This window comes from Panulirus ornatus, chromosome 19, assembly GCF_036320965.1.
Source record: "Panulirus ornatus isolate Po-2019 chromosome 19, ASM3632096v1, whole genome shotgun sequence".
NCBI lineage: Eukaryota > Metazoa > Arthropoda > Malacostraca > Decapoda > Palinuridae > Panulirus > Panulirus ornatus.
In genome coordinates, this window is record NC_092242.1 from 10,849,946 (window position 1) to 10,864,817 (window position 14,872).

The 14,872-nt window shown below is 38.5% G+C and overlaps 1 protein-coding gene across 7 annotated transcripts in view; it reads left to right on the plus strand.

Annotated features, from left to right (window-relative positions):
* chm (lysine acetyltransferase chameau) overlaps window positions 1-14,872 on the plus strand; it is a 104,743-nt gene that overhangs the window by 65,739 nt on the left and 24,132 nt on the right. For all 7 annotated transcript variants that reach the window (XM_071673638.1, XM_071673642.1, XM_071673637.1 and 4 more), the window contains 3 exons: window positions 2,273-2,389; window positions 8,777-8,926; window positions 11,953-12,179. In XM_071673638.1, the coding sequence (XP_071529739.1) occupies window positions 2,273-2,389; window positions 8,777-8,926; window positions 11,953-12,179 (494 nt within the window). The remainder of the gene's footprint in view (window positions 1-2,272; window positions 2,390-8,776; window positions 8,927-11,952; window positions 12,180-14,872) is intronic.

Here is a 14,872-nt window from a genome sequence, read left to right on the forward strand (position 1 = left end):
CGCAGGGGCAAAGATGGTTGTGTTTAATGATAAAGTAGTCCTGACAGTGTTGTATGGAGGAAGGACATTGGCCCCAGGTAAAATAGTATGGAACAGGGTGGATGTGTTGGAAATGAGATCTTTGAGGATAGAATGTGGTGTGAAGAGGATTGATAGGGTAAGAGTGGTGTGATAGTAAAAGGAGTATGTATGAGAGAGTTTAGGAGGGTTTAGAGTGTAATGATTTCCACATATGTAGAGATTGAGAGGAAAGGATGACTAAGAAGGTAAGCAGAGGGAACAAGGAAGGGGGAAAACCAACCTGGAGGATGGAGGGGTGGAGTGAAAGATGCTTTGAGTCAAGGGAGCCTGAACATGCGGAAGGGTGCAAAGTGTACATGGGATGGAGTGAATCAGAGCAATGTGGTATGCAGAGGGCAATGTACTGTCAGTAGGCTTAGCTAAGGCACATGAAGTGGTCAGGGGAAACTATAGAAAGGTCTGTGGGGCCTGGTAGGGGACTCTAGTCTTGGTGAATGCTCATGATCTCAGTTTTGTTTGTATAGTGTTTCTTGTTCTTTCAAGTTTATTCATTTCCATCTGTTTTACTGGTAACCATACAGCACATCAATATTAGATTTTGTTTCATTGTACAGTAAACATTTTCATCATTAGAGTTCTGTCTTGTGAAAGTTCTCATTATAATGTCACTCATCATTTCGTCTGAAAGTACTGTCTTATTAATATGTTCCTTGATTTCTAGTCTGTCATTTATTATACAGTAAATCCAAAGTCTCTGACCTCATTTTTTCTTATATTTTCATTTCTTTCTCAAAAGGGCCATGTTAAGGAGATGTTGATATATTGTTAATTGTTCCATGAATCATTTGTGTACATTTCCCAATGCTATTTCCAATAGGTTCCTTTTTGCCTATAAATTGTATTAGGATCTTTGTGTAGTTTTTCTTGGTCTTCTGTTCCCAAATTTTTACTTACTCTCTTGTAATCAGCTAAACTTCCTTACATTTCTATGTCTAAAATCATGGTTACAAAGATTATCAAGACTTGAAATGTTTGAACTGTTTCCTTGTGATACACTCAATAGAACGTCCTCTTCATCAGTCATGGTTCCAGTTGCTACCAGTGATTTTTTTTTTTTTTGTTAATATTTATACTTTTTGCTGTTTTTCCTTTGATGTTTTGTCTCACCACTTTCTCTTATAGTACTCCATAGTTTCATGTGTAGAATGCTTTCACAAAATCTAGGAAGATGAGTGTTCAATCTGTTCCCCTTTCACCGTGGAATTAATTTCCAGCAGTAACCCTAAGGAGTGTAAATTCTCTAGTAGATTATGAAAATGGAAGTTGATCATTTTTTGCTAATTTTTACCTGAGGCAAAACCATATAGTTTCCATTGTTATTTCTTAGAAATGGCAATTGATAGCAGGAAATAATATGAAGGAAAAATTAAAGTATGTATGGTCTAATGCCTGGATGGTGGCATTATTTTCCTCAATTGTAATGGGCATGCTGAAAAAAATTAAATGCCACATTTAAAGGGATGATAAATAGCCTCACACTGCCAAATCAGGAGCACTTGTTAAAAGCATTGCATGTTACATATCTTCATATATGGATTATAATACTTAATACATCAATAACCTTTTTGAAAATTGAAGGGCTTGATGCAAAGGGATGACGAAGGCATCCATGCATTGCCAAGTTATCAAAAACAATGGATATTATCATTGTATGTCTTTATTTATACATTATGATGTTTAACACATTTTCTCAGTTTATCTTGACAAAATAAGATCCACAACTTACCTAGATAATGGTAAGAACAAAGAAAATAGAGAACTGAGATGAATGAATTGGTGCATGGGAGATGGTTGCAGAAAGAAAGAGAACAGAGATGAATGAATCAGTGCATAGTAGATGGTTATTGGCAGAGAGTCATTGTTTATGTGTGAGATTGCTATCAGGCACCATGTAGGAGCATTTTATTTTTTTTTCTTGTAAGGGAAGCTTTATTTCTAATGAATTTTGCAGTTAGCAGCTTAAAGACAGAAAAAAAATGACTAGGACCTTTGAAGGCATAATGAGATAAAACTATGAAATGAAACTAAAGACAAAAACTGTTAATTGGAAGAAAGGGCTCTTTACACATTACATGGTTATGCTTTCACAGCCAGTTAGCGCCACGTTGCTCTTTTCTTTGTTCAGTAATCCAATCTCATATGAGGTGTTGGGTAAAAGTCACTCTCTTCATTTGACTGTGTTCTTTTCCAGAGTAACCGGCAGATACGAGAAACGGAAAATATTGAAAGAGAGAAGGCAAAACTTCTTGTGGGAAATAAATCTCCTCGAAATGGCCCCAATTCTGAACAAAGAAATTACTGCAATAAAGTAAGTATAGCAGTACTGTTGCAAAATGTGATAAAAGTATGGAGTTCAAAGAAGATACAGTATGAAGCAAGAAACTGATATTCTCTGAGCATTGAGTTTGAAGATTCTCTATGGAATAATTGTAGATGGGTAAGGTAGTAAAGCATGAGAAATGATAACCAGTGAGTACAGAATTTGGAAAGTTTGTGTTTAAAGTAAGAGTAAATGAGTAAGGTGACTGAGTTCTGTAGAAATAAGTAAATTGAGAAAGTTTAATGTGTTTGAGAAAGATGTCTATTTTCCATGTGGAATCTTAAGAGGATTTATTATAAACCATCATACAGTAAAAGCAGGTTGTAACAGATTATGTACAAACAGATTTAGGAAGGCCAAGCTTATAGATATTTTACTGTTGCTGGGATTTAAGGTGGAAATTCATATAGAGGAATTTTATTTATTTTGCTTTGTCGCTGTCTCCTGCGTTAGCGAGGTAGCGCAACGAAACAGATGAAAGAATGGCCCAACCCACCCACATACACATGTATATACATACACGTCCACACACGCAAATATACATACCTATACATCTCAACGTATACATATATATGCACACACAGACATATACATATATACACATGTACATAATTCATACTGTCTGCCTTTATTCATTCCCATCGCCACCCTGCCACACATGAAATAACAACTCCCTCCCACCCATGTGTGCGAGGTAGTGCTAGGAAAACAACAAAGGCCCCATTCATTCACACTCAGTCTCTAGCTGTCATGTAATAATGCACCGAAACCACAGCTCCCTTTCCACATCCAGGCCCCACAGAACTTACCATGGTTTACCCCAGACGCTTCACATGCCCTGGTTCAATCCATTGACAGCACATCAACCCTGGTATACCACATCGTTCCAATTCACTCTATTCCTCGCACGCCTTTCACCCTCCTGCATGTTCAGGCCCCGATCACTCAAAATCTTTTTCACTCCATCTTTCCACCTCCAATTTGGTCTCCCACTTCTCCTCGTTCCCTCCACCTCTGACACATATATCCTCTTGGTCAATCTTTCCTCGCTCATTCTCTCCATGTGACCAAACCATTTCAAAACACCCTCTTCTGCTCTCTCAACCACACTCTTTTTATTACCACACATCTCTCTTACCCTATTATTACCCTTTCGATCAAACCACCTCACACCACATATTGTCCTCAAACATCTCATTTCCAGCACATCCACCCTCCTGTGCACAACTCTATCCATAGCCCACGCCTGGCAACCATACAGCATTGTTGGAACCACTATTCCTTCAAACATACCCATTTTTGCTTTCCGAGATAATGTTCTCGACTTCCACACATTCTTCAAGGCTCCCAGAATTTTTGCCCCCTTCCCCACCCTATGATTGACTTCCACTTCCATGGTTGCATCCGCTGCCAAATCCACTCCCTGATATCTAAAACACTTCACTTCCTCTAGTTTTTCTCCATTCAAACTTACCTCCCAATTGACTTGACCCTCAACCCTACTGTACCTAATAACCTTGCTCTTATTCACATTTACTCTCAACTTTCTTCTTTCACACACTTTACCAAACTCAGTCACCAGCTTCTGCAGTTTCTCACATGAATCAGCCACCAGCGCTGTATCATCAGCGAACAACAACTGACTCCCTTCCCAAGCTCTCTCATCCACAACAGACTGCATACTTGCCCCTCTTTCCAAAACCATCTCCCCTATCCCTGGGGATAGGGGAAGAAGAATACTTCCCACGCATTCCTCGCGTGTCGTAGAAGGCGTCTAAAGGGGATGGGAGCGGGGGGCTAGAAACCCTCCCCTCCTTGTATTTTAACTTTCTAAAAGGGGGAACAGAAATAGAGGAATTCATCTCTTAATTATTATCACATATCACGGTACATTTTTCCTCCTACAGGCATGTGTTTCCTCATACCTAAGTGTAGGAGATGTGATAGCAATATTCAAAACGTTTGTTGGACTCTGCTTGTTTTGTTTGGAAAAGGGAATACTTGCCATATTTATACTCTGTAAGTAAAGGAAATGTAGCTTTATTTTAAAAGTCTGAGGATTGTTGTAATTGGGCTTAACCAAATATGAAAGTAGATGATTGGGAGTACAGAATATAAGGATAGAAATGGCTATTGGCAATATCTGAAGCCATTGTTAAGTTCAAGTATATGCAACTGACCCTTGACACCAGGGTGTTTATATTAAAAAAATCAATTGAACAAGGTAGGCTTAGGGGTGTGAAATCTTTTGTTGTTTCCATTAAAGTGGATATTCTTCTGTGGGTAAGTATTGCTGACAAGTCCTCTGAAATCCCTTCAGATACCTGTGCATTTGATTACCTGTTTGTGATTACCTTATTTTTCCATATATGGACAGTGTTTTACACACATTGGAACACATCTCGTAGCATCTTTTTTCTTTTCATTTTTACATGTATTTATTAGATTGCTAATGAGAGGAGTGAAGAAGAAGGGAATGCTTTTTGGGAGGAGGTGAGAGAGTGCTTTGGCAGTTTTGATGCAAGAGGTAGGATGGTGGTGCTGGGGGATCTGAATGCCTGAGTGGTTCATTTGGCAATTAATTGTACCTTAGGGGAACATGGAGTACCCTGATCAAATGAAAATTAGAAAGAGCCTGTCAAAATATGTCATAAAAGAAGATTGTTGATTGGGAATGCTTGATTTAAAAAAGGTATCGCTCACTTCATCATTTGAATTTGGAAGCCTGCCTTCAACTAGTGTTTCACTAAGTAACGATGAGCCAAATATATTTGACAGTTCAAGAATGGTTGGGAAACCCACAGCCTCCAACAGAGTGGGGATAGATACCCTCATACCTTTGGAACTAACCTTCATGTTGCAACTGACAAGTTGCTCAAGATGATTGTAGCAGTTCGAGTGGATGCAGGAAGTTGGGACTGTTTTGGACTTTGATGTACACCAAATGTATGGACCAAACCTGCAGCAGTACTGTATCTGTAGACTCAAATGACAATGATGAGTGAATCACCTCATGTAAAGTATCCAATTGAGAATGCTTGGACTGATGAATCAACTTTGCAGTTATATCTTCATCTGTAAACACCTAAGCAAGATGTATAGCATTACTTTTGATATGCCTTTGATTCCAATATGTACACTTTTGAGATTATGATTAGCCCATACATCACTGTTATTGCTGTGTTGATTTTGAACATCATATTTAATCCTCTTAATTCTAGAGGATCCTGTCTCACTTTAGGCTACCATCATGGATTTGCAGGGTAAAAATTTTTAATTGATCATTCCACTGAATTCTTTGTGCAACCAAACCTGTGTTTAAACACCTTGTTGACATTTCTGTCACATCTGATCATCAAAATGTATGAATTCCTAAGTTAGCACGAGGAGGATTTCAGTGGACTTTAATATGTTGTTTGTCTTGGTTTTGTGGACCTTTTGTGAAAGTTTCAGCATGTTTAAAAAAAATTTCAGGATAAGACCGTGTAGCTTTGGGACTATAACTGCAAGATATTTCTTCCTGCCGTAGAGAGGTAGCAGCAGGAACTGAGCCTGAAAGGAAAAAATCTTTACGTGGCTTCTAATTTACAGAAATATGATCAGAATTTTTTTTTTTTTTTTGCATTGGATGGCATCTTGTTTATGACAGGAGATGGAATCATTTCCAGAATTTAGGTTTTCAAGTATCGTACTATGAGTTATGGAGGTCAAGAATCCAGGCTGTGGAAATGAGTTATTTGAGAGCATGTGGTACGACTGGATGGAATGAAGAAAGTAATGAGGGGATGTATGAGAGATTTGGTGTGGCATGAAATGCTAAGGGAATAAATTGCATAATGGTAGAGTGAGTGAAACATAACACTTTGATGTGTTGGGCATGTGGAAAGAATGCATGACAGGGAATTTACAAAGATAGCACAATTAAAGGAGATGGTATGAGAGGAAGACACCTGTGACATAGTGAAATAGAGTGGAAGAGTACTGGAGAGAGAGAAATTGGGGAAGAATGCATGGAATGGTGTATGCAAGTGAGGCATGCAAGAAGACTTTTGCCGTGACCATCCACTTGATGGGAGTTCCCTGAGAGACCAGGTATCAGAGATAGATATATGAATTGATGTTATATACAAAATGAATACTGGAATCAGGAAAGTATATGAGATAGTAGTACTTTATAATATTGGTACAGAAGTGGAGACAAATAGGAGAGTAAGATTAGAAGAGTATAGTGACAAGATTCTGCTGCTAATTGCAGTGTGGTAGATATCTTGTAGAGAGTACCATTCTAGACTTATGGCAGTAATGGAGGCAATAGAAATTGTTAACCCACTTAATTTTTTTTTTTTTTTTTTTTTTTTTTTTTATACTTTGTCGCTGTCTCCCGCGTTTGCGAGGTAGCGCAAGGAAACAGACGAAAGAAATGGCCCAACCCCCCCCCATACACATGCACATACACACGTCCACACACGCAAATATACATACCTACACAGCTTTCCATGGTTTACCCCAGACGCTTCACATGCCTTGATTCAATCCACTGACAGCACGTCAACCCCTGTATACCACATCGCTCCAATTCACTCTATTCCTTGCCCTCCTTTCACCCTCCTGCATGTTCAGGCCCCGATCACACAAAATCTTTTTCACTCCATCTTTCCACCTCCAATTTGGTCTCCCTCTTCTCCTCGTTCCCTCCACCTCCGACACATATATCCTCTTGGTCAATCTTTCCTCACTCATTCTCTCCATGTGCCCAAACCATTTCAAAACACCCTCTTCTGCTCTCTCAACCACGCTCTTTTTATTTCCACACATCTCTCTTACCCTTACGTTACTTACTCGATCAAACCACCTCACACCACACATTGTCCTCAAACATCTCATTTCCAGCACATCCATCCTCCTGCGCACAACTCTATCCATAGCCCACGCCTCGCAACCATACAACATTGTTGGAACCACTATTCCTTCAAACATACCCATTTTTGCTTTCCGAGATAATGTTCTCGACTTCCACACATTTTTCAAGGCTCCCAAAATTTTCGCCCCCTCCCCCGCCCTATGATCCACTTCCGCTTCCATGGTTCCATCCGCTGCCAGATCCACTCCCAGATATCTAAAACACTTCACTTCCTCCAGTTTTTCTCCATTCAAACTCACCTCCCAATTGACTTGACCCTCAACCCTACTGTACCTAATAACCTTGCTCTTATTCACACTTGATATGTCAGCTAAATGTGTTGCACAGAGTATAGTGAGAACATAAGATGAAAGGTGCACAGAGTATAGTGAGAACATAAGATGAAAGGTACAGTTGTATAACTGTTAAGAGTTATGCTAATTTATTTGTGGGTGACTGTCATTATTAATTCTGCCTACAATTACATGGGATCAGGAATTTACAGTTTTCCAAATCTCTCTCATACATTGTCAACCTAAGCCCTATGTGTTAGAGCAAAACAAGAACTTTCATTCATAAATAAGTGCTTTATACATTTTCACTTTTGTGTCCCTAGTTGACTTCCCTGGTGAGAGCAACAGCTTCATTCACACTAGCTGTACATAAAGTTTTTCCTTACTATCAATCTCAAATCATTCCTCTGGCAACCTTCACTTCTATGGCATCCCTCTCCTCCTTGAACCTTCATCTGCAATGGTATATATCTTTGTGACCAGCCTATGATCTGCCTACATTCTAAATGACCATATCATTCTGAAAGGGTTTTAGCCTTGAATTAAAGAAATTTATGTTGGATGCCAAATTGAAAATGATTCTTGGTAAAGGTACATAAACACCATTAGTGCTTCATGATTCAGGAGAATTGCAGTACACTGGCAAGCAATGATAATTGTAATCATACTGAAATATTAAAACCCCTCCTCAGTGTAGTGGGAAAATGTATGGCTATGTGGTTTGCAAGACTAAAGTTGAGATAAAAGGTATATGCCGAGTTCCTTATAAGTCTTGAAGATGTTAGTGGAAAATTTGAAAACTATTTTGATATTGTTCTGTGTACAGTGACAAAAATGAAAGGAGCAGAAAGGAAGTAAGGAATGGATTAATAGTATTTTTCACTGATGAGGGAAAAAGAGCAGTTAGAACAGAATGAGTATCAGGAGAAAATTCTAGGAGGTAAGTAGTGCACTGCCATTTTAGTAACTTTTTTTTAATTTGACCCTTTCTTAGTGAAGATTACACAGCTTTCTGCCTCTTTCATTTTCATTCTTTCTCATTTGCTATGGTTAGTTGCTCAGCTTCATTCCTTCTTTACTCTCATCCCATGGATGCTGCTATATCTGGTTTCTTATACAAAAAACTGAGCACAATATATGCTCATACCTCTAGATGTTGACTTTGATATTTTAACTCCACAGATCAGAGATTCAAGGGATAAGTTAAGTGAACCCCGTCCAGGTGAAGAAGAGATGGCTGACAGAGATCGTCAGCCATCCCTTCGTGGCTACACCCCTGAGTGGGACCTAAAACTCTTTATGGAGGCTCAGTCTGCTGCAAGTGAAAAAATAGTAAGTTTTAAATCTATTCCTCCTCCTAATGATGTCATGATTAACCTTAGAAGTACTTAGTATATTCATTTTACCATGTCATGCATAAGATTATTAGTAATCATTTAATACAACTTAAGATTATGTTCAGGTATAAATTTTAGGAAACTAGTAGCCCTTAAGTATACCAAAATGTATGTTCTGTGTTCAGATTTTTTTTAGCAAGTATACATCAGCAAGTTAGGTGTCCCTCTCCTTTTTGTGATAGTCTGAGGGGCTGAGGCAGAGGGCCCTATCTCTGTGAATATCCCCCATCAACAGGGCATGTAGCAATGAAAGAAAGCAGTGTGTCTAGAAAGCCACTTCTGAAAAGTTGCATATCCCCATAGGTGAGTGGATGTGAGAGAGATAAATGAATATCAGAGGATGGAAATTGTAATACTTTTTATTCATATGTCTATATCTCCCTCAAGGTAGTTGCCATGGCACAAGAGTCTCCATAACTGGTGAACTGCAGTGCCAGTGCTTAGCCTTTAGTGCCTCACCCTTAAGAGGCCACTGCCGCAGGGCAACTCAAGCATAGTGTTTCGAGAGGCTCCTACCTAGTAATCCTACCGACTGATTCTACCTAATGTTCCTGCCTAATGTTGCAACCTCCTACTTCTAATTAATGCTCCTACCTATGTTCACACCTACTACTACTTCTTAATGTTTCTACATAATACTCCTGCCCATTGTTCCAGCCTACTTTTGTCACTTCCTCTTACCATTTTGCCAAAAGGCAGAGCTAGTGCAAAGTACTCACCACAGGAAAATCTAGAGTTACAAAGAATGAGTTAAGTGTTGTAAGATGTTATGCGAGACAGTAAGAAATTGTATGTTTGTGGACAGAATGCCAATTGCCCTTGTTTGGATAAAGCAGAAAGAAAAGACTGCTACCTGGGTCAGAAGAATGCAGCTTGACAACCAAGCACTGACTCACAGTGCAGCCATCACTAACCCTCCTGATAGCCAAGTGGATATAATCTGGGTAGTAGGTCGTAGTTAGCTGCTTGCCATCTACTACCTACTTGTAGATACTTTTAGAAAGAGAGAATGACAATTTAGGTTTTTGTGAGAGGACAGTTTAGTGGGACCTTTGAGTGGGATGGAGTGAAGAGTGTGAAATCTGGCTAGCAAGATGATGCAGATGGTTATGCAAGAGAAGCTGAGGTATTGCCAGTGAGGGATGAATGGTTTGAGACATTGTTTGATTAAAAGTAAGTCATTGCAAGATTAGCACTTGCAAACTTCATATGTGAAAGTTAAAGAATATCTGTAATGGTTGCATATTTGTCCTGTAATAATTTTGATATGGAGGTTAAAAATTGCCTTCTGACAGAACCTTAAAGAGCAGTAATGTAGAACCAGTGGAGAAACTATACATGATTTGTACTGAATTGGATGGGTGTGACAGAGAGGAGGAGGGACAGATATGTGGGTATAGGATCCCATGTGCTAAAGAATACATGCCTCGTGTGCAGTTGAAGGCATGAGTGTTGCAAAAACATGCTGTAAACATAAAGATATTCACAAATGTATGCTATAGACAGAAAAGACACAGCAGACTTTTTTTTTAAGGAATATGTAGTTTGCCTCCTGAGCATAGTTAAGAAATATGTTAGGGAAGTTAAGATATTCATGATGAATAAAGAATCCTTTTTTGGTGAGAAGCAAGGTGGGTGCAGGAAGAGAAAAGGTTGTAGAGATCAGATTTTTGTTCCTAGACTAGTATTGAAGATTTTATGGGAAAAGAAGTATGGAGCATTTATGGATTTAGGAAAGTCATATGATAAATTTAATAAGATATCACTTTGACTCTGTATAATGTAAAGTATAGAAGATTATGAATGGTGAGAGCTTTTGTAACAAGAGTTGGGTAGTGGACATATTCAATGATGTATATTGGAGGTGATGCTGAAAGTGAATACAAATGAAATTAAGATGATACTTTTTGAAGGAGTAGGTCATATTTTATAATCATATTGCATAGGGAACATTATTATGAGTAAAAGCATGTAGACAATTAGACAATAAGAGCAGATGAAGTAATGACAGGAGAATAGCATTTGGAACAAGTTAAAGAGACCTAGCAGTGGACCTGCTGAGTGAAAAGGCTCTGCTAAGGGACAGATAAAAGAAGTTGGGTAGATTTGGTCATTGAAAAGCTTGAATGTGAGATGGCTGGCCAATGATAAAACCCAGTGCATACATTATTATCCATACCTGTAGATAATTTGAATAGAGAGATTCAAAAAGCACTCTTACAGTGGGATATTTGATGTAATTTTCTCTGCTTTCAGATTTTTATGATTAATAATTGCACACTTTTCTCTGCCTTCAGATTTTTACTATTAAATGAGTGCAGTCCTTTCAGGCTGTCCATTGTAAAAAATATGTTTTGATGGAGGAAGTTTGAGGGACATATGCACCTAATATTCAACCATTATTGTTGAAGATTATGGGAGACCTGCCTTTTCTGTGGCCAACTCTATCTTGGCAATTTGCTTGCTGGCACTGGGTTGCAAGCTAAGTGATCCCATTGGGAGAGTACCACCATGACAACTATTTCATTGAGTTAATGGGCTTGAAGTGACTGACCTATTAAATATAGTTTTATAAAACTGTTGATATTTTCCATTTCTGTTTACAGCTAATGTGACATGACTCCCAAGCACATGTTCTTCAAGCCTCCTTTGACAAGCTGCAAAAATTAGTTTCCTTACAGAATTAAATTTAGTATCACAAGACAGTACTGACGTAGATCCATCTTCAGTATATATTGATGAGTGTGCTTATGTATGAATGATTTGTAGTTGATTAAGGGTGAATATGGAAAATAATAATGTGCTGGTAAATGATAAAACAAAGATATGATGATGTAGGGGAAATATTGCATGATGTCCATCAGAGATTGAACGCAGCTTCTCCATATATAGGCATTTTAGACTTTTTGTGATGATTAAACTTACCCATCAGTTAATGTGCCAAACATCTTATCTTCACAGGAAGATGACCTCAGAGGCCTTCCAGATACAAAAGGAATTCGTTATATTGAGATGGGTCGGTATCAAATGGAGGCATGGTACCAGTCTCAGTACCCTGATGACTACAACCAGCAACCAAAAATATACATTTGTGAGTTTTGTCTTAAATACATGAGATCCAGAACTATACTGCAGAGACATGCAGCCAAATGTGTGTGGAAGCACCCTCCAGGTGATGAAATATACAGGTAAAGGAAATTTTTTTGTGCGATTTTAGGTGTTCTAGACATTTGTTTAAAGGAGGTTGCCCAAAGTATTTTTCCCCTCACTTTCATCACTAATCAGTCTCAGTCTTCTTTTATTGCAGGGTGGTCATAAATGGTTGATTAGGAAGATAGCTATCTGCACAAATGCCATCAAAGGAACAACCTTCCTGTAATGCAATCTTTTCTCTTAGATCTAAATCAGAGCAGTTTCTTCATAATGTTATTCAAAGCAAAGTAACTTGGTTGACTGAGTAACGAGGATCTTCTTAAGTATTGCATTGATTTCAGTCTCGGTTTGATATTAGATGATCCTCTAGATGTTAATTTGTATATTAGACTTGTTTGTAGACTAGTTTTTGCCATTTGTTGTGAATTCTTTTCCATATATATTCATTTGGTTATCGTGATATATAACCTTCCATCTCTTGTTTAGGTATGAAAAGACCAATTAATTTTTTTGTTATATATGGAATGTTTGATTTATTTGTTTCTGTTATTAAAACATTTGTCTTTTACTAATAATTTATCAATCTTTTTATATCTCTGATGCCTGATCCCTCCAAGAACTCTCTCAAGAGGGTGGCATGACCAAAGAATCTCCATAACTGGTGAACTCGAGTGCCACTTCTTACCCTTTAGTGTCTCATCCATGACAAGCCATTGGTAGAGGGCAACTCTAGCATACTCTTTCCAGATGCCTCTACTTCTGATTACTTTTGCCTAATTTGTCTAACTAATGTTCCTGGCTAATGTTCCAACCTACTTCTCCCTAATGCTGCCACCTCATGTTCTTACCTACTACTTCTACCCAGTGTTTCTACCTTATGCTCCTGCCAAATGTTTTTTCCTACTACCTCTATCTATTGCTCTTACCATTTTACCAAAAGGTAGGGCTAGCACATAGCACTGAACACAGGAAAATCTAGAGTTACAAAGAATGAGTTATTTGAGTTAAGGGTTGTCAAGTGTTATTGTGACAAGAAGAGATTGAATGTTTGTGGAAAAAAAATACCAGCAGTCCACATGTGGGTGAGGTAGAAAGAGAAGACTGCTATCTTAAAGAGATTTCCTTTTATTCTGTTTGTCTTATCTGGGACAAGTGCATTGTGTTTGAAGCTGTTAAGACATACGAGTGCCATGTCACTTGGAAAAGCTGACCCTTTTGTCTGAGGGGATGCAGTGTGCTTGTTTGTGCCCAGCCAGAGGCTTCTGTTGGATGAAGACAAGAAAACATTATTGTGGGAGAGTGGTTCCATGGGCTAAAAGTGGTGGTGGAAATAAGGTCATGTGTTGAGAAGCCTTTAGTGTCAGTGGGATGAGAGGAGAAGGGATGAGAGCATAGTTAATATAGAGATTTTAGGATGGAAGGTTAGGCATACCTGGAGTTGGAGAAATGTAGTTGTTAGATAAGGGAATGGTAGGAGGGGAGTAAACAAGGGAATAAGGTGTGGGAATGATTTGAATAAAGTTATAAAGGGAAGGGTAAAAAAGACATATGTTTATTTTTGGGGGGTATGAGAGTTTGAAAGGGATAAATATATGTATCTGGATTCAGTACCATGCAAACATGGCTGAGTGAAAAGAGAAAATATACAAGAAAGCTCTCCAGGCAAGAAACGTGATTGGCTTTTTGGGAAGAATTATGAAAGAGAAAAATATTAACATGAATGTGAAAGAATCAGGGACAGGAATGCTCTCACAGTCTAGCATGAACATGGAATAGGGAAGACAGTCTTAAGATTTGGAATACTTAAGATTTGGAATGTGGTGGTAGGAGATTGGAGTAAGTAAATAATTGCTAAAGGGTATAGGAGATGTAGGATATTAGAAAAGGAAATACAGGGTGTGATGTCCCAGGGTGGTGGGATAAGAGAAATACTGTGAAGTGGTTTGGTCCTAATGAAACGATGCATGATGACTGGTTGGCAAAGAAATATGTGGAAGCAAGGTATACGAAAACAGAGTAAGGAAAAGACATATGGCATCCTAGGAGGAGAAAGTGAGTGAATATGTTGGTGGAAGGACCCAAGAGAGTGTCGGGGCTGTATCTTGTTACGAAGGTGTGTTTGGTTTGGGCAGACTAAGGATCTTTAGCTCCACCTCATGGATTATTCTAGGAAGTAAAAAGGCATCAGATATTTAGATAGGTATATGAAGAATGAGGACCAGGTATATGAAGAATGAGGACCATAAGTGATTTATACTATTTTTTGATAGATTCTTAAGTCATTCATCTTTATATAAGTAATGCATATGTTTATGATTTTTGACCTGTGCAATGTAAGTTTATGGCTACCTTGCTGTGCACATGAAAAATTATCTTTTTTTTCTTGTTACTATTTCTTTCCACGGTAAGAAAGTATCACATATACTATACCAAACCCAGAGTTTCCCATCCATGGCCAAGCCTTTCAGCCCATTAAATGGTTTCCCCTGACCACATCATATGACCTGCTTCAGCTTTCTCCTGACCACTACATATGTCCTGCTTCAGCTCGTTGATGGCATGTTTCGCCCTGTATACCTCAGGGCTCCAGTTCATTCTGTTGCATGTATGCCTCTCACCCTCCTTAGTGTTCAGGTTCTGACAACGCAAAACCTGTTTCACTCCATCCTTCCATCTCCTTCAGTCTCCCACTCCTACCTGCTCCCTCCACTTCTTATATGTATATCCT